The sequence below is a fragment of the Euleptes europaea genome, chromosome 13 (assembly GCF_029931775.1).
Source record: "Euleptes europaea isolate rEulEur1 chromosome 13, rEulEur1.hap1, whole genome shotgun sequence".
NCBI lineage: Eukaryota > Metazoa > Chordata > Lepidosauria > Squamata > Sphaerodactylidae > Euleptes > Euleptes europaea.
The window spans coordinates 59,105,260-59,132,631 of record NC_079324.1 but is presented as its reverse complement, the minus strand read 5'-3'; the positions used below and the strand labels follow the sequence as shown (position 1 = coordinate 59,132,631).

General features: G+C 49.5%; 1 protein-coding gene across 1 annotated transcript in view; it reads left to right on the top strand.

Annotated features, from left to right (window-relative positions):
• Window positions 1–7,311: 7,311 nt before the first annotated feature.
• Window positions 7,312–27,372, top strand: part of AACS (acetoacetyl-CoA synthetase) — a 43,302-nt gene continuing 23,241 nt past the window's right edge. The window contains exons 1-8 of the mRNA XM_056859399.1: window positions 7,312–7,430; window positions 12,755–12,858; window positions 14,911–15,031; window positions 19,591–19,704; window positions 22,098–22,195; window positions 23,486–23,600; window positions 24,296–24,377; window positions 26,960–27,107. Coding sequence (XP_056715377.1) covers window positions 7,313–7,430; window positions 12,755–12,858; window positions 14,911–15,031; window positions 19,591–19,704; window positions 22,098–22,195; window positions 23,486–23,600; window positions 24,296–24,377; window positions 26,960–27,107 — 900 coding nt within the window. The 5' untranslated portion in view covers window position 7,312. The remainder of the gene's footprint in view (window positions 7,431–12,754; window positions 12,859–14,910; window positions 15,032–19,590; window positions 19,705–22,097; window positions 22,196–23,485; window positions 23,601–24,295; window positions 24,378–26,959; window positions 27,108–27,372) is intronic.

Below are 27,372 nucleotides of genomic sequence, written 5' to 3'. Positions count from 1 at the left end.
GGCTCGCCGGCGCCGTTGCTAGGGGCAACCGGGCGGCGGCTTCCGCCTCCTCCGGGCGCTCCTCGTAGCGGCCTCCGCCCTAGAGCGGCCTCCTTCCCTCCGCCCTAGAGCGGCCCCGCGGCCGCGCCTTCCCCGGGGAGACAGCGCCCCCTCATGGCCGCCCGGCCTCTCGCCGCCTTCCCCGAGCGCCGCCGGAAGGGCCCCGCCTCCCCTCGCCTCCGCGCCAAGGTCAGAGGGCTCCACGTGTATGCTCGGTCGTGTGCACGCCGTTACGGCGGACCAATGAGTGTGTCCTTTTGATATGCCTGTGTCATTGTATCAATTCCCAATGACAACAACACAGTAGGAGGTTGAGAGTTCAAAGCGGCTTGCTTATTAGGCCCAATGTACACACACCGGGTGAAAATTGCCCAAATGCGCAGGACAACATCAAAGGAGTGCAAGCACGGATGTAATCTTTGGTAATGGGAGGTACCAAAGACGAAATGCATGGGGTCAATACATAGAACCAATAATAGATAATTAAGGATTTGAATACCCTATTAGAGATTCGGAGGCGTTACATAGAAATGGTGATCTCATTCTCACTAATGAGCAGTGAAGACCCTCATGGTCAGGCGCTTCTCTATTTGATCCTAAATTACTGCAGTTCTTCTTATCTTGGTCCCTGGCAGCTGCCAAGGCTAACGAAGAGGGTTCCCAGCTGGTTCTTATCTCTGGAAAACCAGCTTATGCAAGCATACTACGGCCACCTATGAATTCTTTAATTAGCTTCTAACTAAGGAGCAACAGTGGGCCTCTTATACTTGAGGCCTGTAACATATGCAAGTGCTTGGTGCAACTATACAAGCCACCTCTCATATGCTGAGTGTGGCATGTTCATGAGTGCAGATATACTTTATTGAGTACAAAGAATATATTTCAAATCAAAGAATACATTTCCAATACATTTTCCATAGCATAGAATGATTTCAGGCATTACACTTTCCTTGCCTTTATTCCATTCTTTAAGCTTAGGGTTGCCAGCTCCAGGTTGGGGATTGCCTGGAGATTTGGGGGGTGGAGCCTGAGGAGGGCGGGGTTTGGGGAGGGGAGGGACTTCCATGCCATAGAGTCCAATGGCCAAAGCGGCCATTTTCTCCAGGGGAACTGATCTCTATCGGCTGGAGATCGGCTGTAATAGCGGGAGATCTCCAGCCACCACCTGGAGGTTGGCAACCCTATTTATGCTTGTGGACCAACTGGTCATAAGCAAAACAATTTAATACATTCCATAATACGTAAATAACCATACATGCAAAAATATAATATCTAAATCGGAATGCGTGTGTAGTGCGCACTTTATGCCATTTATGCATGGGAGGTTTGGGCCATTTATGTAGGTGATGTGAAAGACCTCTGCCTGAGGCCCTGGAGAGCCGCTGCCGGTCTGAGTAGACAATACTGATTTTGATGGACCAAGGGTCAGATTCAGTAGAAGGCGGCTTCATGTGTGTACATGCATGGGAGGTTTTTTGGCCATTTATGCACTGGAGGTTTTGTCTTGGATTTGCCGCTCTCCAGATGTGCATTTCCCCCATCCGAATTCTCAAAACTCGACAATAAGCCCCCCATGCAGAGTTTTGAGAATTCAGATGGGGGAATGCACATCTGGAGAGTGGCAAATCCAAGGCTATAGCCATTTATGCATGGGGGGTTTTCCCTTGGACTTGCCGCTCTCTAGATGCACATTTTCCCTCATCCGAATTATCAAAACTCTGCATGGGGGCTTATTGTCGAGTTTTGAGAAATTGGGATGGGAAAAATGTGCATCTAGAGAGCGGCAAATCCAAGGCAAAACCTCTCGTGCATAAATGGCTATAGCCTTGGATTTGCCATGTCTCTCCTCGCCTCAGCGTCAAGGTGAGGTATCTTCATGTGTATGCTCAGTCGTGTACACGCTGTTACAGCGGACAAATGCGTGTGTAGCGCACACTTAGGCCATTTATTATGCATGGGAAGTTTTTTGGTCATTTATGTGTGGGAGGTTTTGCCTCGCATTTGCCGCTCTCTAGATGCACATTTCACCCCATCCGAATTCTCAGAACTCTACATGGGGGCTTATTGTCAAGTTCTGAGAAATTGGGATGGGAAAAGTGTGCATCTAGAGAGTGGCAAATCCAAGGCAAAACCTCTTGTGCATAAATAGCCTTGGATTTGCCGCTCTCTAGATGCACATTTTCCCCCATCCAAATTCTCAAAACTCTGCATGGGGTGGGGTGGGGTGGGGGCTTATTGTTGAGTTTTGAGAATTTGGATGAAATGTGCACCTAGATAGTGACAAACCCAAGGCAAAACCTCCCATGCATAAATGGCCTTAGGATCCCTTCTTACACGCTACGCAGCGAATGTAGGTGCATTCACACGACCGCACACTGAAGCGGCCTTATGCTGAATCAGACCCTTGGTCCATCCAGGCTGGTATTGCCTACTCAGGCTGGCAGCGGCTCTCCAAGGTCTCAGGCAGGCATTCCCCCATGTTCACACACGTTACAGAGAAGTTATATTAATGTATTTAAAGATCCAGACCCAGCCTTCTTCCCTGATGGTGACCTGAATTATTTACTTATTTATTCATGTTATTTATAGCCCAACTTTATTATTATTTATAGCCCGGCCAATGTAGGTACATTCACATGAACACACACTGGAGCGCCTTATGCTGGATCAGACCCTTGGTCCATCCAGGCCAGTATTGTCTACTCAGGCTGGCAGCGGCTCTCCAGGGTCTCAAGCAGCCATGAAGTTCATTTGACAATTATGGAACAGCCTCCTCAGGGGGGTGCACCTGGCCCCTCCCTTTCGATCTCTACGAGGCTATTGAAGATGTTTGTGTATATTGAACACGTTTGATTAAGTTACTAGCAGTCCTAAATTGCGATTTTAAATTTTGGATTTTATGTATTTTGTCTGAACATAAGAAAATAATGAAAGGCCATGCTGGATCAGACCAAGGTCCATCAAGTCCAGCAGTCTGTTCACACAGGGGCCAACCAGGGGCTTCCAGGAAGCCCACAAGCAAGACAACGGCAGTAGCAGCATTATCCTGCCTGTGCTCCAAAGCACCTAATATAATTGGCATGCTCCTCTGATCCTGGAGAGAATAGGTATGCATCTTGACTAGTATCCATTTGGACTAGTAGCCGTAGACAGCCCTCTCCTCCATGGCCATGTCCACTTCCCTCTTAAAGCCTTCCAAGTTGGCAGCCATCACCACATCCTGGGGCAGGGAGTTCCACAATTTAACTATGCTGTCATGTGAAGAAAGACTTCCTTTTATCAGTTTTGAATCTCTCACCCTCCAGCTTCAGCACATGACCCCGGGTTCTAGTATTATGAGAGAGGGAGAAAAGCTTCTCCCAGTCCACTCTCTCCATACCATGCATAATTTTATAGACCTCTATCATGTCTACCCTTGACCGTCTTCTTTCCAAACTAAACAGCCCTAAGAATTTTAACTGCTCCTCATAGGGCAGTTTGGATTGTAAGCCCACCATGAGCTTAGTGAGGAAGAAGGGCAGCTAATAAATGTTTTACATAGGAATTGCTCCTAATAGTAGCTTCTAGCAGCTCTTTGTTAAATCTTGTGGGAGACACCACAGGTCCTTTCCTTATTTGCTCTGCACAACCGGGGTGGTGGTGGTGGTGGTGGTGATTCCATTCTTGTTTTAAAATAAAATGGCTCCGGAAGCCAGATTTGATGGCTTTCTTTCCTTCTTCTGTTGGCCTGTTTTGAAACAGGCCCTTCTAGGTCCAGAGGAAAATCTAGCCACGCTTCCTGATGCTGTATTTAGCTTCATTTTGCAACCAGCTGCAGCTCCTGGTGTGTGGCTGCCCCACTGATCCCATGCGTGACTGTCTCGAAACCCAAGCCCCACTGATGTCGGCCGTGTTTGCAACGGGAGGCCGATTGCACGCGGACACCTCGTCTTACATCAGGCTGCGCTGGCGTGAAAACAAATAAATGCTCGCCTCCACATGAGCAGGGAGCCGCCGCCTCCGATTGGTCGCACCCCTCTGCAGCACAGCAGCTGATTGGCCTTCCCTGGGCGAGCTCCTGGAACGTCTGGGGCAATTGGCCAGGCCTGATGTCGCCTCGTTAGATGTTGCACGCTGCAGGCGCTGGGCTGATGTGGGACCAGTGGCGCCACAGCCAATCGCTGCTCCACCTAGCCATGGTGTGCTAGCACCAGGGATTCATCCGCCCTTTCCCTAGAATAAGGGAGCTTTTTGTTTGGGCTCTTCCAGAGCAGGCAGCGATTCCAGAAACGTTGACACCCCGATCCATCATTCGAAGGAAATCAAACTCTTACAGTGTATTCCAAAGGAGAGTTACTCCAGTCTAAGCTCATTCATTTCAATGGGTTTAGACTGGAGTAACTCTCCTTAGGGAATGCACTGTTATTTTAGTCGTCCGCTCACCTGCGCCACAGACGACGTTGCGAGAAACAGCCACATTTCCAAAGTTTTTAAAAAGCTACACAATCAGGACCCCAAATGACATCACAGAATATTTAACAAATTTCAGATTATGCTCTTTGGCACTTTCTCTGTTGGCTTGGGTGCGTGTGTGAAAAACGTTCTGCTATAGTGGAAAGGAACTCTGTACATGTTTGGAATTGCTAAGGTGGCAGAATTTACAGTGCAATCTTAAGGAGAGTTACTCCCGTCTAAGCCCATTCATTTCAATGGGTTTAGACCGGAGTAACTGTGCATAGGATGGCACTGTAAATCAGAGGTGTATGTGAGTCTGGGAACTGAACCTACATTGATACCTGGAGTACAGGTTGCTCTTGAAATGAAGAGTACAATCCCCATCACTTTCACTGGGACTTAAATCAGTGGTTTGCTCCTTAAGACCTACAGCCTATAGACAGTCATTTATTTAAAATACTCACCTCTCCGCAACTATGCTGTCAAGACAGCTTCCAAATAATTTGAAAAACAGGATCATAATTAGAGTCAAAAGTGGGCAGCACTAAACAGTAAAATATCTAGCAGTGATCAAAACCATCCATAAATAACAGCCAACAGCATAACAGCAGCGTAGTTGTTAGAGCGTTAGCCTAGAACACATGAAGCTGCCTTATCCTGAGACCCTGAGTCCATCAAAGTCAGTATTGCCTACTCAGACCGGCTAAGGCTCTCCAGGGTCTCAGGCAGAAGTCTTTCACATCACCTACTTGCCTGATCCCTTTAAATGGAGATGGGGGGGGGGGCGCTGTGATGCAAAGGGGTGTATGACCCCCCCCCCCGCCATTTTCCTATCTTCAAAGGACACCCCCTACCCACCCCTCTGCTGTTTGACCTGGTGTAGGAAACATAATGCTTATGTATTTAGTTCTTAAAATATTTATGCCTCACCTTTCTTGGGGAGGGGCTGTGGCTCAGTAGGGTTTCAGTGTATGGTTAACCATTTTATTTTAGAATTGTAAGCTGCTTTGAGACACAAAGAACATATGAAGCTGCCTTATAGTGAGTCAGACCCTTGGTCCATTGAAGTCAGTATTGTCTGCTCAGACTGGCAGCAGCGGCTCTTCAGGGTCTCAGGTGGAGGTCTTTCCCATCACCTACTTGCCTAGTCCCTTTAACTGGAGATGCCGGGGATTGAACCTGGGACCTTCTGCATTCCAAGCAGATGCTCTACCACTCCACCACAGCCCCTCTAAAATCTTGGGAACTTTAGATGGGGGGAAGGGAGTAAGAGACCAGGGGAACTCCCCTGAGCAATCTTATTTCTTTTGGGGAGGGGCTGTGGCTCAGTGGTAGAGCCTCTGCTTGGTCATGCAGAAGGCCCCAGGTTCGATCCCCGGCATCTCCAGTTAAAGGGACTAGGCCAGTAGGTGATGTGAAAAACCCCTGCCTGAGACCCTGGAGATCCTCTGCCGGTCTGAGTGGACAATACTGACTTTGATGGACCAAGGGTCTGATTCAGTATAATTCACAGTGGGTAGCCATGTTAGTCTGTCTGCAGTAGTAGAAAAGGGCAGGTTCAATCCCCGGCATCTCCAGTTAAAGGGACTGGGCCAGTAGGTGATGTGAAAAGACCTCAGCCTGAGACCCTGGAGATCCTCTGCCAGTCTGAGTAGACAATACTGACTTTGATGGACCAAGGGTCTGATTCAGTACAATTCACAGTGGGTAGCCGTGCTAGTCTGTCTGCAGTAGTAGAAAAGGGCAAGAGTCCAGTAGCACCTTAAAGACTAACAAAAATATTTTCCGGTAGGGTATGAGCTTTTGTGAGCCACAGGCCACTGTTGCTCTACATCGAGGCGGCAGTAGAGTAACAGTTGAATAACAATTCACAGTGGGTAGCCGTGTTAGTCTGTTTGCAGTAGTCAAAAAGGGCAAGAGTCCAGTAGCACCTTAAAGACTAACAAAAACATTTTCTGGTAGGGTATGAGCTTTCGTGAGCCACAGCTCACTTCTTCAGATACAGCTAGAATGTAGCTGTATCTTCTAGCTGTATCTGAAGAAGTGAGCTGTGGCTCACGAAAGCTCATACCCTACCAGAAAATATTTTTGTTAATCTTTAAGGTGCTACTGGACTCTTGCCCTTTTTGACTACAGTTGAATAACAGTTTCACCCAGTTCTTGTTATGGTTTACTGTAACCCTCCTCGATGTTTGCCCCAATTCCTTAGCGCACAGACAGACACACGCAGAGATATCCTGCCCCGCAACAAGCTATTCCCTTGCTGTCCTAACACATTTACAGAAAGGAAAAGGGATTATTACCAATTGCTAAATCAGTGGATCTTCCCTAGTCAGGGGAAGTCTACCTTCCTGCCTCACCCCTTCCTACTGACCCAGTATAAAAGACAGCTCCGTGTGTTCTCCTAACTACAATTCCCAGAATCCTTTGGGCGGGCGCTCAGTGGACAGCGCGGATACGCCCAGAGAATGAATGAATGAATGAATGAATGAATAAATAAGAGAATGAATGAGTTCCCCTACGCCAGTTCAGGCGCGGTAAAAACCTGCCCCGTGAGCTTCCCTTGCTACTCAACCGAATAAACCGGGGGGGGGGCCGAATAAACCGGGGGGGGCGAAAATAAAAACTATCTTTCCCCCCCCCGCCCCCTTACGCCCACCCTTATTTCCATCCAGCAGGGCGAGACCCGGCGCACTCTTTGGCGGTCGCGGAGGGCTACCGCGAGAGCCGGAGGGGCGGCGGTGAAGCGTCCCACAAAAGCGGCTCCCGGGAGGCGGAGCCCCGCAGTCGCGCCTGGGCCGTGGGAGCTGCCGGTTGTGCCGCGCGCTCCGCCCTCGCCATGTCCCGGGAGCCGGAGATCATGGAGGCGCAGGTGATGTGGGAGCCCGACTCCAAGCGCAACACCCACATGGACCAGTTCCGCGCCGCGGTGGCCGCCGCTTACGGCGTCCCCCTGGGTGAGTCTGAGGTGGGGGAGAGGTGGGGAAATAGAGATGCTCCGGGAGGAAGGGATCTCCTGGGGGGTGGGTGGAAGGGGGTCAGCCTTTATCTGCAGCCTGGCAGATAAAGGCGTGCTTTTGCATGCACCGGTGCATTTTTGCATGAGGATCTGGCTCGCTGCGTGCCAGGCTGGGAGGATGCAGCGTTACCTGGTTGGGGGGGGGGGGGAAGGTGCAATGCTCGCATCCAAGGAGGGTGGGGTGATGGTGGTGGTGGGAAAACCTCGTTCAGGCCCCTCGCCTTAAGGCGTGGCCGCTCAAAATAATAATGAGGTGGAGGGGCGAGTCAATGTGGTGGCAGAGTCGAGCCTCTCTGTTCAGAGGCAGTGTACCTGCTAGGGTCCAGGCCGCGGGGGTGGGGAATCTCGGTCATGTCCCTTGCCTTAAGGCATGGCCGCTAAAAATAATAATGAGGTGGAGGGGCGAGTCAGTGTGGTGGCAGAGTCGAGCCTCTCCGTTCAGAGGCAGTGTACCTGCTAGGGTCCAGGCCGCGGGGGTGGGGAAATCTCTTCCAGGTTCCTCGGCTTAAGGCTAAAAGCAATAGTGAGGTAGGGTGGTGAGTCAATGTGGTGGCAAAGTTGAGCCTCTCTGTTCAGAGGCAGTGTACCAGCTAGGGTCCAGGCTGTGGGGGTGGGGAATCTCGGTCATGTCCCTCGCCTTAAGGCATGGCCGCTAAAAATAATAATGAGATGGAGGGGCGAGTCATTGTGGTGGGCAAGTCAAGCCTCTCTGTTCAGAGGCAGTGTACCAGCTAGAGTCCAGGCCTTGGGGTGGGGTGGAAATCTCGTTCAGGTTTCTCGGCTTAAGGCATGGCCACTAAAAATAATGAGATTGGGGGGGGGAGTCAATGGGGTAGGTAAGTCAAGCCTCTCTGTTCAGAGGCAGTATACCAGCTAGGGTCCAGACCATGGCGGTGGGGGGAAAATCTCATTCAGGTCGCTCGCCTTAAGGTGTGGCCACTAAAAATAATGAGTTGGGAGGGCAAGTCAATGGGGTAGGTAAGTCAAGCCTCTCTGTTCAGAGGCAGTGTACCTGCTAGGGCAGTATACCTGCTAGGCCTTGGAGGTGGGGGAAAATCTTGTTCATGTCCCTTGCCTTAAGGCGTGGCCGCTAAAAATAATGAGGAGGTAGAGGGGTGAGTCAATGTGGTAAGTAAGTCAAGCCTCTCTGTTCAGAGGCAGTGTGCCTGCTAAGGTCCAGGCCTTGTGGGTGGGGGGGGGGAAGTCTCCTTCAGGTTCTTTGGCTTAAGGCTAAAAATAATAATGAGGTGGACGGGCAAGTCAATGTGGTAGCTAAGTCAAGCCTCTCTGTTCAGAGGCAGTGTACCTGCTAGGGTCCAGGCCACGGGAGAAGGCTGTTGGTTTCTTCTCTCCTTCTAGTGAGCATTTTGCTGTCCACTGCTGGATGCTAGACTTCGTTCTTGTCCGTCTTATCCAGTGGGGCTCTTCTTGCATTCTTGCTGTTAATTTTATAGCTTCCTCTGTTCCTCCTTTAATGGCGATGCTTTATTTTTGCCACTTGTCTCTCCTGTTAAACCCGACCACGTGTAGAGCATATGCTAATAAAGGTGTTGAATAGATTATTTCTGTGCATGTACAGTGTGTCTCTTTCCCTCAGCTCGATACTATGCCCCATATGTTTGAAAAGAGGAACAGAGCTTCTTTCCTGTGCAGATGGGAGAGCCCTGAAGCTTAAAGCATACTAATGTTCAGATTTATGTGCACTATTTGTGTTCACGTCATTACTGGGTGTGGTACTGAAAAGACGGGAATTCAGTGTCTAAGAAGGTATTACTATACAACACAGCAAGCGTCAGATGCTCAGAGGGTTTTGTTTGTGTTTCGCCTCTGCAATCCTTCCAAGTACCCTGTAAGGTAGGCCTGTCTTGCATTGCTGATATTGTCGCTGAGTGCGGGATTGTGTGGCCTGGGTGAAGCCCCCCTGGTGACTTCGTGGTTGAGATGTCCCTGGCTCAGTTTCTTAAATAGTATTTATTCTGTGCTAGCTCTCCAGAGGAGTGCAGCAGGAATGTTTCTCAGATTGCAAATATCAGTAAAGTGGGGGATAGATTTAGTGAGGGATGGGAGGCGTCACGTTGAGAGAGACTCGGCAGCTTTTGGAGAAGATGTGGCGTTGCACAAGCATCTGGAGTGTGATGCAGAGAAAGGGAGGTGGTGTGTGAAATAGACTGAGCGCAGACGATAGTGCGGAACGAGAGGACGCACGGGGCGAGAGAATCCAGTGTCAAAGATCGTTCTGCCGGAAGTACTCCCTAAATGAAAGGATGGCGGCGTACGAGCTCCCCGTAGCTCAAAAGGAGTACCCGCAGAGCTGGGAAAAGCACAGAAGAGGACAACCAAGACAGTTAAAGGGTTGGTGCACTATTCTTAATCTGGGGCTCTTCAGTTTACAGAAAAGTCTTAAGGGGAGGGAACAAATGATGAAGGTTTGTAAAATCACTCATGGGGTGGAGAAAGTAGGGGAGGGGCCGTGACTGAGTGGTAGAGCATCTGCTTGGCATGCAGAAGGTCCCTGGTTCAGTCCCTGGCATCTCCATCTAAAGGGACTTGGCAAGTAGGTGATGTGAAAGACCCCTACCTGAGACCCTGGAGAGCTGCTGCCGGTCTGAGTAGACCAGTGGTTCCCAACCTTTTTTTGACCAGGGACCACTAGGACTTTTTTGTTCGGTGCAGGGACCCCAAGGTTCAAGATAAAAATTCAGAGAATTTGAAAATAAACTTTAATCATAACTGTTAGTTAAACATTAAACTTAGAATAATATTTGAATATATTTTTATAATAGAGAACTTTTAATTGAAAATATTAATTTATTAAGGGTTTATAACTTTGTTTCGCGGACCTTAATTTAGTTCTCGCGGACCCCTGGGGGTCCATGGACACCTGGTTGGGAACCAGTGGAGTAGACCATACTGACTTGGATGGACCAAGGGTCTGGTTCAGTATAAGTCAGCTTCATGTGTTCTTCCTCTCCCATAATTATTGGCAGTTCTCAAGCCCTTTCCCCTATGCCCAAGGCAGTGGTGTCTGCCTTTATTTGTCACGTGTATGGCTCTCCAGCCCTGTGAGGTAGGCCAAGCACACAGCGTGACTGGCCCCAGGCTGGGAGAAGAATCAAAGGCGATGTATAATAACAGCTGGCTCCATAATGGGTCCCATGTGCTTCTTCTGGTCCAGGTGCTGGGGGAATGGAGCAGGCGGGTTGCTTGCCTGACCATCAGAGCTTGGAGTGGCCGTTGCTGGCCAGGAGGACAGAATAAGCTTTATAACACATGAGAACATAAGAAAGGCCCTGCTGGATCAGACCAAGGTCCATCAAGTCCAGCAGTCTGTTCACACAGTGGCCAACCAGGTGCCCCCAGGAAGCTCACAAACAAGACGGCTGCAGCAGCATTATCCTGCCTGTGTTAAGAACATAAGAAAAGCCTTGCTGGATCAGACCAAGGTCCATCATGTCCAGCAGTCTGTTCACACAGTGGCCAACCAGGGGCCTCTAGGAAGCCCAAAAACAAGATGATTGCAGCAGCATTTATCCTGCCTGTGTTCCACAGCACCCAATATAATAGGCGTGCTCCTCTGATCCTGTACAGAATAGTTATGCATCATGAGTAGCATTCATTTTTACTAGTAGCCATGGATAGCCCTCTCCTCCATGAACATGTCCACTCCCCTCTTAAAGCCTTCTAAGTTGGCAGCCATCACCACATCCTGGGGCAGGGAGAGTGGGGATTTGAATCTGGCTCTCCCGGGTTCTAGTCCCTAACCCTTATACTACACTGCTGTTGGCTCCTCGCGTGGCCTTTGGGTAGGACAGGGCTTCAGAGCCAGAGTAATGTAGTGGTTAAGAGCGGTGGACTCTAATCTGGTGCACTGGGTTTGTTTCCCCACTCCATATGAAGCCTGCTGGGCGACCTTGGGCTAGTTACAGTTCTCTCTGAACCCTCTCGGTCCCACCTACCTCAAAAGGTAAAAACCAACTCTTCTTCTTGAAGCTAGAGTCATCCTAATGTGCATGGGACGTGGGCAAGGTTTCCTCTTTGTAGCTGCGCAAAAGCTTTTAAAGCAGCTGTTGTTTGGCACATGGCATGGCCATACGTGTAGCTGTTGGTCATGATGATTTCGAACTATGTCTGTCCTTCAGGGAGACGTTCCCCCTCCATTTCACTGAGGAAATTAGGCCGTCGTGTTTGCTGTTGGTAATTTAGCGGCTTCCATGTCCCTGGCACCTTCAGGACAGGCACCATAATGGGTCCCACGTGCTTCTTCCGGTCCATCAGAGCCCGAGATTGATGGAGTTTGTCTCTGCTGGGGTTACAGAGCTAGGAGGGCTTTACCTGACCATCAACGCTTAGAGTGGCCATTTCTAGCCAGGAGGACATTTGCTTCTGCTTGTCTTCTGGAGGGTTCCTTAATAGGGGAGGCAGGTGCAAATGGCTAATCTCAACAAACAAATTTGAGAAGTAATGACCTAAAAGGACAAATAGGAACAGGTGGCTTTTTTGACGGATGCAAACTGTTCGTAGGCTTGCCTCATAAGGAGCTTGACTGAACACGGTAACCAGTCGGTAAGGTCAGCGCAGCAGTTTGATCTGTCAAAGGACTATCTTGTGTATCCCTTTCAGTAGGCATCCAGCTAATTTTCCTGAATTTGTTCACCGGTGGTACCTCGATTTCTTTAATCACAACCCTCTCGCTGTTTCCAGTAGTGAACTTTAAGGGCAAAGTGCCTTTCCAGCAAAATGGGGGTCACCCCTAGACCAGGTTGGGCGTTGGGCATACCTGAGCAGGAAAAGGAGAGAACCCCTTTCCAGGACCTGGTATTAACCCATGATTGAAGCTGCCTTACATTGAATCAGACCCTTGGCCCTTCGAAGTACTGTCTCCTCAGACTGGCACTGGCTCTCCAGGGTCTCAGGTGCAGGTCTTTCCCATCCCCCTACTATCGGATGCTTTTAAATGGAGTCACTGGGGATTGAACCTGGGACCTTCTGCATGCCGAGCGGATGCTTTACCCCTGAGCCACGACCCCTCCCCAAAACTGGACTGAGCGTACTCCAGGAGGCACGGCCTGCTGAGGGCAGTTGACAGGGAGCTCATGGGTGTAGTTGAGGGCTGCTGAGACTAGCCCAAGGTCACCCAGGGAGCACTGCCCATGGGCGTTGCAGGTTGATAGGAAAAGGCCCAACGAATCCTTAGCCCACTGGCATCTTGTGCATGGTGTTCCTAGTGGCTGACCTTAATATGGATGTGTGCTTAACTTGCAGCCAACTACAATGAACTGTACCAGTGGTCAGTGGAACACTACCCAGATTTCTGGGCTGAATTCGGGAAGTTCAGTGGTCTTACCTTCTCCCGCCTGTATACTGAGGTAAGCGGTCGCCAACCTAACCCGTCAGCTTTGTGTCGAAGTCTCCTGGGGGAAGTGCCATGTTTGTTTTGTAAAATGAGCGTGCCCTGTAACCTCCCGCCTGGGAGTTGGAGAAGTGCGGACCTGCTTTCTGCGAACCTGGTGATGCTTCACACATGTGGACTCATCGCTGGTTACTTCGTGACTTTTGGCTAAATGTGTGGAGCGCATTTTCCACATGTTAAATAACCCTTTGAAGTTCGGGTCACTAAGTGATGAACCTGTGAGCCGTAAGAGTTCTCACAACTGGTAGATGTGTATTTTCGTAGTTTGAGTTTAGTGGGTGGGATTTTTTTAAATGGTCTTCCAGTTCTGACATGGATGGGGTTAGAGCAGTGGTCGGCAAACTCATTAGTCAACAGAGCCAATTATCAACAGTACAACGATTGAGATTTCTTTTGAGAGCCAAAATGCCTTTTAACAACCATTCATGCACGGGAGGTTTTGCCTTGGATTTGCCGCTCTCTAGATGCACATTTTCCCCATCTGCCTTCTCAAAACTCTGCAGGGGGGCTTATTGTTGAGTTTTGAGAATCTGGATGGGGAAAATGTGCATCTGAGTGTCAAATCCAAGGCAAAACCTCCCATTCATAAATGGCCAATAACCCCCCATGCAGAGTTTTGAGAATCTGGATGGGGAAAATGTGCATCTGAGTGTCAAATCCAAGGCAAAACCTCCCATTCATAAATGGCCAATAACCCCCCATGCAGAGTTTTGATAATCTGGATGGGGAAAATGTGCATCTGAGTGGCAAATCCAAGGCGAAACCTCCCATTCATAAATGGCCAATAACCCCCCCATGCAGAGTTTTGATAATCTGGATGGGGAAAATGTGCATCTGAGTGGCAAATCCAAGGCGAAACCTCCCATTCATAAATGGCCAATAACCCCCCCCATGCAGAGTTTTGAGAGTACAAATCCCAAAAAGAGAGTACAAATGAATCAAACATGGCTTCGGGCCCCGGCGTCGTCCTCCTCTCTGCCGCCGCCTGGGCTCCTTCCTTCCTTCCCTCCCCGGCCGGCGTGCCGTCCGCCCATCCTCAGCGCCTCAGCCTCCTCCGCCAGCCAAAACCAGCGTGAAAAATCCCGCCAGTAGTTGAATTGTGGCGCTTTGGATCTGTGGAAGAGCTCAGCAGTGCAACAAACGCTCTGCGTGTGCCAGGATCAGACTCCTTCTGAAAGGGTTGCCGTTGGCAGCTCTCAGACCGGCCTAAGGCTTGAAATGTAAAATTTCTGGTATATTTGAATCAGTGGGAAAAAAATCTGGTTGCCCCAGATGCTGGGGCTAGGGTTGCCAGCCTCCAGATGGTTGTTGTAGTTACAAAACAGTGCAGGCTCAGTAATATCAAGTTGTATATTCAAATTAATGCAAAAAAGTGCAACAAGAAGACATTACAAGTGAAACAAAAATCTATACAACAATTGTTCACAGATGGTGGCTGGGGATCTCCTGCTATTACAGCTGATCTCCAGGTGACAGAGATCAGTACACCTAGAGAAAATGGAATGTGGACTATGGCGTTCTACCCCATTGAAGTCCCTGCCCTCCCCAAACCCTGCCTTCCTCAGACACCATCCCTAAAATCTCCAGGTATTTCCCAACCTGGAGCTGGCAACCCTAAGACTCCCCATCCCCAAACTCCCCCCTCCCCCCAAACCTCCAGGAATTTCCCAACCTGGAGCTGGCCACCTTCCCAGCTTGACCATAGTTAGGGTTGCCAACCTCTAGATACTTGCAGTATTCCACTTTCCTAAAGCTCCAACGTGGAGTTGTGGTTAGAGCGTCAGACTTGGATGTGGGAGACACAGGTTCAAATCCTCACTCTACCATGTTAGATCACTGGGTGATTTTGGGCCTCTTGCGTGCTCTCAGCCAAACTACCTTGCAGAGTGGTGGTTCTGAGGATAAAACGGATCAGCAGAGAAGGATGTTTTAAGCCACTTTGAGCCCAGTCAGGAGGAAGTGGGGCGTGGAGCAGCGAAATCCATCACCTCTGTGGCGGTTCCAACAGGTGGTCGACTCTTCGAAAGGCATTGCGGATGTTCCCGAGTGGTTTAAAGACAGCCGGCTCAACTATGCTGAAAACCTCCTCAAACACAAGGAGAACGATAAAATTGCCCTGTACGCTGCACGTGAGTAGCCCTGGCGGATCTTCGTTTATTTGGTTTCCGCCCTGCCTTAGAATGCCTGAGTCAGACAGCAAACATAAAATCCTGCGCAGGACAAATAAAATAGATTCCGTAAAACCTTAACTAACGGCAGGAAGAATACTAGCTCATATTAACATTTAATTAAAACGTTAACGGTAACGCAAGCACAACAGTAAAAGACAGCTATTCTTTTATAAGTTGAAATAATAATAATAATAATAAAGTTGTAGCTCTGGTTGAAACATGATGCTCTTTCGCCTTTTCGTTTGCAGCGTTTAATCATAATAGTCCTAAGCAGCGACCAGCAGACTGGAGCATAAAAGCAAAGCAGTTAACTTGAAGATCTTTTTATTTCAATCATTGTAATCTGGTTTGGAACAATGGTGAAGATTGTTCCAGGCAAGCTTCTTGCATCTCCAGGCTCCCCCCCCCCCAATCTCCAGGTATTTCCCAATCCAGAGTTGGCAGCCCTATTCATAGGTGAGCTAGTGGTCCTTCAGGTATGCATCCTATTGAGCAGGCACACATGTCCAATTTGGCTTCTGGAGGGCTTCTCCTAGGAACTTGCATTTGCTGGGCTCCCATCCCTTCCGTTTTTTAAAAAACTCTCCTTACTTGGGCTACAAGTAAGAGCAGGAGCCATTCTTCGTCTGCTCTCCGCTTCCTTACTGTCAAAGTTTCCCTGCTGCCTTCGGGCTTCATTTTATCTTGCGAGGTTCAGATTGTCATCGTTTTCCCCGAACCAGTTTGGGTGTCTTCCCACCAGCCCTTTGCCAAACCTGCTGTTCTGGCCTCAGGATTCGCTTTGGCCTCACGGAGGCGTCTCTGGCGTCACCCGCCCACCCGAAGAACTCCGGGTTCTGCCCTATCCTTTTCCTGTCGCCTCAGTGCGATAACAGATGTTCTGACAAGCCTGACTTCTTATTATAAGTGTTTAAATAAACCCGCAGAAGTCCCCTGCCTGCTTGTGTGTGTCTGTATCAGCCTTCTTAGTGTCTTGTAAGGCCGAAGAACCAGTTTTCAAAAGTTTCTGTGCCAGGTTGCACAGAGGCAATTCCAGTGGTTTCAAAGGATAATCCCCACCTCCTTAGAAGTTAAATGGATCAGGTGGCCTTTCTAGGACCTCCCGACTCTGTGTTTAATGCTGTAGAGCAGGGGTGACGGAGCTGTGCTTGATGGAGGCTGTAGAGCAGTTCCAAAAAGTGAATAGGAGTGAGATTCAAAGAAGCTTTTTTTTGGGGGGGGGAATCCTCATCACAGCAGGGCTTCAGCCCTCCCACCAAGTCCTGCATTTCCCCCAAAGCCAGTTCCCACTTTTGGGGGAGGCTCTGGGCAGAGAATGCCCGGTGCCTTTCGTCTCCTCTGCCCACCACCAGCCCTCCCACTCATGTCTCCCTTCCCGCCTAGTGACCCACGTGCTTGTACATCCTTCCCCAACCCCCGTGGCGATCTTTTCTCTCCTCCTGTGCTCAGAGATGCCAGGGCCATGTGTGCGGCATTTTCCTGATGATACTGGGTAGTGAAAGTGGCTGTGAGCTTGGGAGACAGAGGGGGGAAAGGGCAGGTGTGCGGGCAGCGAGGGAGGCACATGGGCAGGCAGGGTAGCAGCGGTGCCCCCAGCAGTGCCCGCCCCTGAGTATGTTGATGCTGCCCCTGAGTTTCCCTCTCCTCTCCCCCTACTGCCAAAGGGAGGGAAGTGGGGAAAACAGCGATCATAGAGATAAGAAGAGTTGTTTTTTATGTGGCGACTTTCTCTCCCACTTAAGGAAGAATCTACCCGGCTTACAATCGCCTTCCCTTCCCCTCCCCACAACAGACACCCTATGAGGTAGGTGGGGGCTGAGAGAGCTCTGAGAGCTGCAACTAGCCCAAGGTGGCTTCATGTGGAGGAGTGGGGGAAACCAACCCGGTTCACCAGATTGTGTTTAGGAGTGGGGGAAACAAATCGAGTTCACCAGATTAGCCTCCGCCGCTCATGTGGCTAAAGTAACACAGCCTGAGTTTCTAATACGGACGCAGCAATCATATTCTCTGCAGATGAATTGAGGGGTGTCTCTCTGCCCCCGCATCTCCGTGGTGGAAATTCCACATTCCTTGTGTGGGCCATTAGGGGCAGCCAGGAGAGTTCACTCCCGGAAGCGCTAGTCGGGAGCACACTGGGATTTGTACCCCCCGGGTGTTAACCTAGGCACACAGCCCTGTTAGGGGTTTGATACAGAAACTCCAGGAGAAGGGATGGAGTTGACGTGGGCTGGAGAAGGGTGGCAGAAGGCTAGGGGAGCCGGAGATGGTCAGATTGCATCACCGCAGGCGACAGAGTTTGGGGTTTCCCAGCTTTGGAGCCTGTTGCCAAGTTGTCCCTTCTTCTGTAAGAGCTAAAGAGGCCAGGGGAGGGCAAGGGCAGGAACGCATCAGTGTCTCGGGTCATTGCCTTCCACACCCCCAATCTCCGTTCTTTATAGAACTTAAGGAGATTAAGGACTGAGTCAGCGCAGGGCTTTGTAAGCTCCTGGTTCAGTGCTGGAGCAAAGCTTAAAGACCCGAATGCGAAGCGTCACCTATGAGAGGTGTTGCCAAGCATCAGAGAGCCCGTTGGAGGCTTAGAGGCAATCTCCACCTTTTCTCAGCCAAGACCCAGCACACTTTTATCCCGCCTTTTCTCCAGGGAGCTCAGGGCAGCAGATGTGAGGATGAACTGGAGGAAGGGAGAAGCACAACAACCCTGTGAGGTAGGCTAGGCTCAGAGGGAGCGGCTGTTCCAAAGTCACCTGGGCGCATCCACGGATTATTGGCTATTAAGCCACCATTGGGAAATAGCAGTAATTGAGAACTGGATTTTCTGGTTCGGACAAGACTGTCCAGGAGAGGAATGACTGCTAGAGCATGAATGATGATGAAGAAAGAGAGGGGCTGTGGCTCAGTGGTAGAGCATCTGCTTGGCATGCAGAAGGTCCCAGGTTCAATCCCCGGCATGAAAAGGGCCCAGATCAATCCCCGGCATCTCCAGTTAAAGGGACTAGGCAACTAGGTGATGTGAAAGACCTCAGCCTGAGACCCTGGAGAGCCGCTGCCGGTCTGAGTAGACAATACTGACTTTGATGGACCAAGGGTCTGATTCAGTAGAAGGCAGCTTCATGTTTTCATGTTTTTCAAGAGAGTTGGTTTTTATATGCCGACTTGCTCTCCCACTTAAGGAAGACTGGCTTACAATCACCTTCCCTTCCCCTCCCCACAGCAGACACCCTGTGAGGTGGGTGGGGCTGAGAGAGCTTTAAGAGAGCTGTGACTAGCCCAAGGTCATCCAGATGGCTTCACGTGTAGTAGCGGGGAAACCAGCTTGGTTCATCAGATTAGCTTCTGCCACTCATGCGGAGGAGTGGGGAACACATGAAGCTGCCTTATCCAGAATCAGACCCTTGGTCCATCAAAGTCAGTATTGTCTACTCAGACCGGCAGCGGCTCTCCAGGGTCTCAGGCAGAGGTCTTTCACATCACCTGCTTGCCTGGTTCCTTTAAGTGGAGATGCCGGGGATTGAACCTGGGCCCTTTTCATGCCAAGTAGATGCTCTACCACTGAGCCACAGCCCTTCCCCAAACCTGAATCTCCAGATCAGAGGGTGGTATTTATTTCTAATTCGCCTTTCTCGCTAAGACTCAAGGTGGATTCCAGCATATCGCAATAGGAACACTAAGATGTTAAAAAAAAGCATACAACCCATGAAATGCAAAAACTGGATTACAGAAAATTGCAAACAATGCAGTAAATATAAGAACTGCCATACAACAAACAGTGCCTTAAGCTACAGCCCTTGTCCCTTTGTAAATGTGTATTCCAGTTCGGAGCAGCGTGGTGTAGTGGTTAAGGTGTTGGACTAGGATCTGGGAAACCCAGGTTTGAATCCCCACTTCGCTGTGGAAACTTGCTGGATGACCTTGGGCCCGTCACACACTCTCATCCTCAACCCTGGCAAGTATTTGGATGGGAGACCTCCAAGGGATATCAGGGGCGTGATGTGGAGGCAGGCAGTGGCAAACCACACTCAACTTCTCTTGCCTTGAAAACCCTATGGAATAGCCATAAGGCAGCTGTGGCTTGATGGCAACCCCCCACCCTCCCAACACTATTCCCTTTATAAAAAAATCTTCCCGGACAACACTGTTTTACCTGGCTTGAGGAATGGGAGTTGTGAGGGAGCCCTCCTGACCTCAGGCAGGGTCATTCCACAAGGTGGGAGCCACCTACCTCACAAGGTGCCTGTTGTGGGGGAGAGGAAGGGAAGGAGATTGTAAGCTGCTTTGAGACACCTTAAGGTAGAGAAAAGCGGGATATAAAAACCAACTCTTCTTTTTCTAGGTGGCAGGGCAGGAATCCCCCCCCCCCTTATGTAATGATACACGCAGACATAAATTTCCAGAAAACGCTAGCAGTTCCTTGCCACACCTGGAGCAAGTAAAAGCTTTCACCCTAAATAGCCTCCTTGCGTCCTTCCCTGCCTCTGCCCCCATTAACAAGGCCTGTCTCCATCTACTTTTTTCCACAGAGGAAGGCAAAGAAGAGATCCTGAAAGTGACTTTCGAAGAGCTCCGGCAACATGTCGCTCTCTACGCCGCTGCCATGAGGAAGATGGGAGTGCAGACGGGAGACAGGGTTGTCGGTGAGCCAGCTCTCCTTCTCCAGCTCCAGGCAAAGGGGGAGCCACAACTAGGGAGTGGACGGGTAAACCTTGGGCCCGAGGGACACATCTGGGCCTGTGACCACTTCAGAGTGTTCTGATTTAGGTTCTAGTTCTTCCAGGCTTCATTTCATTTACAGGCCCTGGAAACGGGAAGAGCCAACTACAGCACGGGTCCCTCCAGTCCTAGGGGAGACCCTTAGGGAGCCCCCTTTTCAGCTCTGCCCTCAAGCAGCTTATGGGCCCGGTGGAAATCCAGGCCGTAGTCTGCCTGCCACTATGAGGAGCAGTTAAAACGCTTTGGGGCTGTTTAGCTTGGAAAGAAGGCGGTTAAGGGGACACATGGTAGAGGTCTATAAAATTATGTATGCTCTTGACAGAGTGGACAGGGAGAAGCTTTTCTCCCTCTCTCATAATACTAGAATGTGGGGTCATCTGCTGAAGCTGGAGGATGAGAGATTCAAAACAGATAAAAGGAAGTGTTTCTTCACACAACGCATAATGAAACTGTGGAACTCCCTGCCCCAGGATGTAGTGATAGCTGCCAACTTGGAAGGCTTTCAGAGGGGAGTGGACGTATTCATGGAGGAGAGGGCTATCCATGGCTACTAGTAAAAAGGGATACTAGTCATGATGTGTCCCTATTCTCTCCAGGATCAGAGGGCATGCCTATTATATTAGGTGCTATGGTACACAGGCAGGATGGTGCTGCTGCAGTTGTCTTGTTGGTGGGCTTCCTAGAGGCCCCTGGTTGGCCCATGTGTGAACGGACTTGATGGGCCTTGGTCTGATCCAGCAGGGCTTTTCTTATGTTCTTATCCAAGGAGCTTGCCTATTATATTAGGTGCTGTGAAACACAGGCAGGATAATGCTGCTGCAGTTGTCTTGTTTGGGGGCTTCCTAGAGGCACCTGGTTGGCCACTGTGTGAACAAACTGCTGGACTTGATGGGCCCTGGTCTGATCCAGCGCGGCTTTTCTTATGTTTTTATGTTGATTTCACGGGATGATCCACACAAGTTGCCCAGTTTCGCCACCACCTTTTTGATTAAGTAGTCCCTACAGTTTATCTTGGCGTGAAGTGGACTTCTGGCACTGGTAGTCTTGAGAGCAGACCCAGATTTCCATCTTTAGAGAAAAAGAGGAACCCTCACAGTTGCAGTTTTCGCCGTAGCTGTGTTCCTCGTGTCCTGGTGTTGCCGCCTAGTTGTGCAAACTAGTTTCTGCTTCTCCGGGCTGCCAATCTAGTCCTTACAAAAAAAAAAAAAAGAGTTGATTTTCAGCTGGTGCATGGCATGTTAGCGCAGGAGTGGGTAGTTTTAGTTTCAGTTTATTTATTTACTGTCATTTGACCAGCAGATAAACATCGTTAAAATGGATCAATACAGAGCCAGAGTTACAATTTTGATACGCTAACCAGAGCTCTCCGCCCTCTAGTGGCGAGGTATCAAAACTTTGCCACTCCATAGGAAACGTTGGCCTCTTTATCCTCGAGTAAATATTTAATAATAAAATCATCCAAATATCTAAAAACTCTGGTCAACAAGGGCAAAATCAGCCTATTTCTGATATCCTGATAAAATTCACAATACAATAAAATATGGGTAATTGTCTCAACGTCAGAGTTATAGGGGGCGCAACCTGGTATAATGTTAAATGCTGGAATCTCCCACCAAGCAAGGCCGGCAGAATTTGCATTTCATATTCAGAAGCTACCCTTCCTTTACTAAGAAGCTACCCTTCCTTTACTAAGAAGAGGAAGAGGCCATTCTCTTTCTCAACAGCACAAATACTCCAGAACCGAATTGGTCCAACAATCCAGCATGCCTGAAATTGATTTGTATCAAATAAAAATTGACCTGCCTGTTGCCAAAACCTTCAGAGATTAAATGTAATTGGCCGTGTTGCATAATTAGGCTTAGACTAATTTTCATGCCACGGTCAATGCCTATATTAATAATAATAATGTTGTGTGTCGCTTCCGACTCATGGCGACCCTATGAATCAATGTCCTCCAAAACGTCCTCTCCTTAATAGCCTTGCTCAGGTCTTGCAAACTGAGGGCCGTGGCTTCCTTTATTGAGTCAGCCCATCTCTTGTTGGGTCTTCCTCTTTTCCTGCTGCCTTCCACTTTTCCTAGCATGATTGTCTCTTCCAGTGACTCTTGCCTTCTCATCACGGGACCAAAATACGATAGCCTCAGTTTAGCTTCCAGGGAGAATTCAGACTTGATTCGATCTAGACACCCCCCCCCCCCACTATTGTCTTTTTGGTGGTCCATGGTGTCTGTAAAACTCCCTTCCAACACCACAGTTCAAATGAAGATGCGGAGACCTCTTCCCTTGTTCATCGCTGATCCTATTTCCAATTGTTCCAGGTTATTTGCCCAACGGGATCCACGCAGTGGAAGCCATGCTGGCGGCGGCGAGCATCGGCGCCATTTGGAGCGCAACGTCTCCCGACTTCGGTGTCAACGTAAGTAGCAGTTGCGGCGGACCGTCCAGGGAGGAAGGTGAGGGGGACTGTCCTAGTGCGCACGTACCTTGATACCTCGCAGCAAATTACCCTATATACATTCTAGCTTTCCTATTCCTCGTTTCCATTGTTCTGTAGTTTTTCCATATGGACAGCAGAGGGCAGCGAAGCTCTGCTTTAATCAGTTTAAGATGTAATTTTTCAAGCAGCCGTAACCAGCTAGTTAAAGTGATTCTTCCCCTCTTTCTGGCACTCCTTCTGCCATGTGAATTTATTCTCTCTCCCCGCTGCCTCAGCAAGAGAACTGTATTATTTGTTCAGCACACTTATTTTTTAGCTCACACCCACTCTTTGAAGAAGAGGAGTTGGTTTTTATACCCTGCTTTCCTCTACCTTTAAGTAGTCTCAGAGCAGCTTACAATCTCCTTCCCTTCCTCTCCCCACAGCAGGCACCCTGTGAGGTAGGAGGGACTGAGAGAGCTGTGACTAGCTTAAGGTCACCCAGCTGGCTTCGTGCGGAGGAGTGGGGAAACGAATCCAGTTCACCAGATTGGCCTCCGCTGCTCATGTGGAGGAGTGGGGATTCAAACCCGGTTCTCCTGATTAGAGAGTCCACCAACCCAAACCACCACTCTTAACCACTACACCACGCTAGCCATCACAAACATATGCAAAGTTAGGCAGAGGGGCAATAATATTAAAGACAACCAGTACGGCATGGCGGTTAGTGTCAGACTACGACTGGGGAAAGACCCGAGTTCAAATCCCCTCTGAGTGAAACTTACTGGGGGACCTTGGGCTGGTCACTCCCTCTCCCAGACTAACCTACCTCATGTGGTGGTTGTGAGGATAAAAAGGGACGAGGGGTGCTGTGAGGTTCAGGTGCGCCCAAGCCACTGGTTCTGGTGAGGCTCAAAGGAGCACATGAAAACTGAACTCATTGGGTTAGTCACAGTTCTCTTAGAGCTCTCCGCCCCACCTACCTCACAAGGTGTCTGTTGTGGGGAGGGGAAAGAAAGGAGATTGTGAGCCGGTTTGATTCTTCCTTAAGTGGTAGATTCTTCCTTAAAGTCAGCATATAAAAACCAACTCTTCTTCTTCATCTTGATCTCAATGGACCAAGGGTCTGATTCAGTATAGGGCAGCTTCACAAGTCGGACAAATGACTTATGCGCAGCTTGCTACCAAAGTCCCAGAGTCCAATTAATCATTGCTTCCACCACCACCCCTGCCCCCCTCATTCCTCACCAGTTAATGGTCACGATTTCAGCGTTGGTCTCTTTCTTTCAGGGTGTGTTGGACAGGTTTTCTCAAATTCAGCCCAAGCTGATCTTTTCCGTCGAAGCTGTCATTTACAACGGGAAGAAGCACAATCACCTGGAGAAGCTTCAGAGCGTCGTCAAGGGTATCGGCTGCCTTGTTTGCCCTCCCCCCCTCACAAGAAAGCAATGACTCAACGCTTCCTTTAATCCCTGGCAATGCCAGTGTGGTGTTGTGGTTAGGAGCGGTGGTTTGGAGCAGTGGACTCTAATCTGGAGAAACCGGGTTTGATTCCCCACTCCCTCACATGAATGGTGGACACTAATCTGGTGAACCGGGTTGGTTTCCCCACTCCTCCACATGAAGCCAGCTTTGTGACCTTGGGCCAGTCACAGTTCTATTAAGAGCCCCACCTACCTCACAGGGTGTCTGTTGTAGGGAGGGGAAGATGATTGTAAGCCGGTTTGATTCTTCCTTAAGTGGTAGAGAAAGTCGGCATATAAAAACCAACTCTCCTCCTCCCGGTTCTCCAGATCAGAGTCCTACTCCAAACCACCACTCTTAACCACTGCACCATGCTTGGCTTGGAGAAGATGCATGAACCATCATTTGCTGGTTTGGAGGTGGTGCCAGATCAGGAATTCCTAACCGGCTTGTTCTGTGCACAGAAGGGAAAGGGGAAAGAGCGTCCGAATCAGGCCTTGTTCCTGAGGTTCTGGAACGTAGTGTGATCTTGTATCTAAATGCAGAGGCGTTGTTGAATGACTTGTCCCCACAACAACTGTGTGTGTTTCTCTTCTTTTTCATGCTGGGGTTTTGTATCTCCCCCCGCCTTTTCAGGTCTACCTGATCTAAAGAAAGTTGTGGTGATTCCATACGTGTCCTCCAAAGAATCCATAGACATTTCCAAAATTTCAAACAGGTGAGAGTGGCCAGCCCAAACTCTCATTTCTTACCTTTTTGTCTAGAGCTGTTGTTGGCACTTGAATTTTTGGCTTTTTAATGTCCTTTGAGTAGTGATGGTCTGCATAGACTTTGTGCTTGAGTAAAAAAAAAAAAGTTGGGTGTAGTGGTTAAGAGTGGTGGTTTGGAGCGGTGGACTCTTACCTGGAAAACCGGGTTTGATTCCCCGCCTCCTCCACATGAGCGGCGGAGGCTAATCTGGTGAACTGGATTTGTTTCCCCACTCCTACACGTGAAGCCAGGTGGATGACCTCAGGCTAGTCACTCTCTCTCAGCCCCACCCACCTCATAGGGTGTCTGTTGTGGGGGGAGGGGAAGGGAAGATGATTGTAAGCTGGTTTGAGTCTTCCTTAACTGGCAGAGAAAGTTGGCAAATAAAAACCAACTCCTTCTTGTATTCTGGTGGTCTGTATTCTGCCCCCTGGGAAATAAAATTCTGCCAACTGAATAAATTAATAACCAACAAACAAAACCCTATGCTGAAAACAACTATGTTGTGCAAATGAAAGGATCAGCACGCAGGCTCACGAACACTATTCCGCCAGTCAAAAATAATTCAAACACGCAGCAGAACTAGTACAATAAGCTCTATGTTCCACTATACAACATATAAGGCACTGTACAGATCACTGTACTCCAGCTCAGTAAAGCCCAAATATTTGTGTCCCAGTCATCTTACATCCAAATTCTTCTGCCCTACCCTGATTGCAATCTGGGGGATTTCCTCGATCTTAAAAATGGGCCACACATGAAGCCTCCATATAACAAATTAGGTCATTGGCCCATCAAGATCAGTATTATCTAGCTTACTTGTCTCATGCATAAATCCAGCTCTGCAGAGAGCGCCGGTTACGAGAAGGGGGCCAGGTTGTTTTCTCTGTTTGTTTCTTCGGAATTTGTGCAGTGAATAACTAGCAGCAGCTTTCCAAGGTCTCAGGCTAGAGGTCTTTCACATCCACCTACTGCCTGGTCCTCTTAGCTGGAAGTGCCAGGGATTGAACCCCGGACCTTCCGTATGCCAAGCAGATACTCTGCCAAGGAGCCACATACCTGCCTTGTCTTGTGCAAAATGAGATACTGGAGAACTGGGGAGGGGCCGTGGCTCAGTGGTAGAGCATCTGCTTGGCATGCAGAAGGGCCCAGGTTCAGTCCCTGGCATTTCCTGTTAAAGGGATTGGGCAAGTAGGTGATGTGAAAGACCCCTGCCTGAGACCCTGGAGAGCCGCTGCCAGTCTGAGTAGACAATACTGACTTTGGTGGACCAAGATTCTGATTCAGTAGAAGGCAGCTTCATGTGTTCATGCATGTTGAGGCCGTAAGCTATGTCAAGTTTAAGAGGTCCTCCCAGAACAAGACCCCCGCAATAGTAATTTACTTTTGCTCACATTTGTTGTACTCACAACCGGAGGCCCTAAACTGCAGCTTGTCTCGCGCATAAATCCAGCTCTGCAGAGAGCGCCGGTGACAAGAAGGGGGGCCAGTTTGTTTTCTCCGTTTGTTTCTTCGGAATTTGCGCGATGAATAATTTAGAAGCGCTATTTTGAGCGGCCCGGCCTTGTTTGGGCTTATTTACTCCTCGGGGCTGCAGTGCTTAATGGGGTTCCGTCGCCAGCGAGCGACGCGTTTTAATGGGTCAAGTGCCTGGCTGTGCCTCCAACGGCTCCCTCGAGCTCGGGAGCGAGGCCGTAGTTTGCGAATCCGCGCTGCGTTCATGACTCGGTCGCAGTGCCGCTTTATTTATTTTAGTTATACCCCACCCTTTGCCAACCAGGTCAGGCTCAGGGTGGCTTCCAGCAAGAGTACAGTGTGGTGTAGTGGTTAAGAATGGTGGACTCTAATCTTACTGTCAGGATTTTTAAAAGCAGTAGTAGCTATAACCCTATAGCAAAATTAGGCTGTAGTGATAAAACTACCACCATTTTTTTAAAAGGCAGAAAGGCCATTGGCCAGGGGAGGTGGGGGGTAAAATAACAGGCACAATAGGAAACTATCCTTACTCCTCAGTGTTCTCTTCAGCGTGGTGTAGCGGTTAAGAGCAGTGGTTTGGAGCGGTGGACTCTGGAGAACCGGGTTTGTTCCCCCAGTCCTCCACATGGGCAGCAGACTCTAATCTGGTGAACCGGGTTGGTTTCCCCACTCCTCCACTTGAAGCCAGCTGGGTGACCTTGGGCTAGTCACAGCTCTCTTAGAGCTTTGTCAGCCCGCCTACCTCACAGGGTGTCTGTTGTGGGGAGGGGAAGAGACGGTGATTGTAAACTGGTTTGAATCTTCTTTAGAAGGTAGAGAAAGTTTGCATCTAAAAACCAACTCTTCTTCTAAATACAAGCTTGGTAACGGGTTCCATGATACAACCTTGATGGCCAGGTGGGTTTTCGGGGATTCTCCGCACTGAACATTGGCCTGTAAGGCCCCTTTTCCACTCCACGATTCTATGAACACCAGTTTGGGAATAACCAGCCGACCGTGCATTTAGTGAGCTTTTGCAAAACTCGATGAGCAGTGAAGAATTGCCCTGACCGTGTCTTGTCTGTCGTTGTCCAGCATCTTCCTCGAAGACTTCCTCGGCGCAGGGAAAGGGGACCAACCCCCGCAGCTGGAGTTTGAGCAGCTTCCCTTCAGCCACCCCCTTTTCATCATGTACTCCTCTGGCACGACCGGCGCTCCCAAATGCATGGTCCACTCCGCAGGGGTAGGTCTTTCCCACTGGGGTTCCCGGTGTTTTTTGATGACAGTCTGTGAGTTGGCAATCACAGAGGGGCGGGAGGCACCTTTTTCACCTTGCAAGAGAGACCGAATTGGCTCCGCGGAACTTGGTTAAGTTGTTTCGGCCGGTCTGCCACGTCTAGAGGAAGCGAGAGATAGAGTGGACCATACCACTGCAGGTGGAGAATTTTCCCAGGCTCCAAAGGGTAGCCCCTCTGCACGTAGAAAGCTTGGACAGCAAGGAAGAGCGC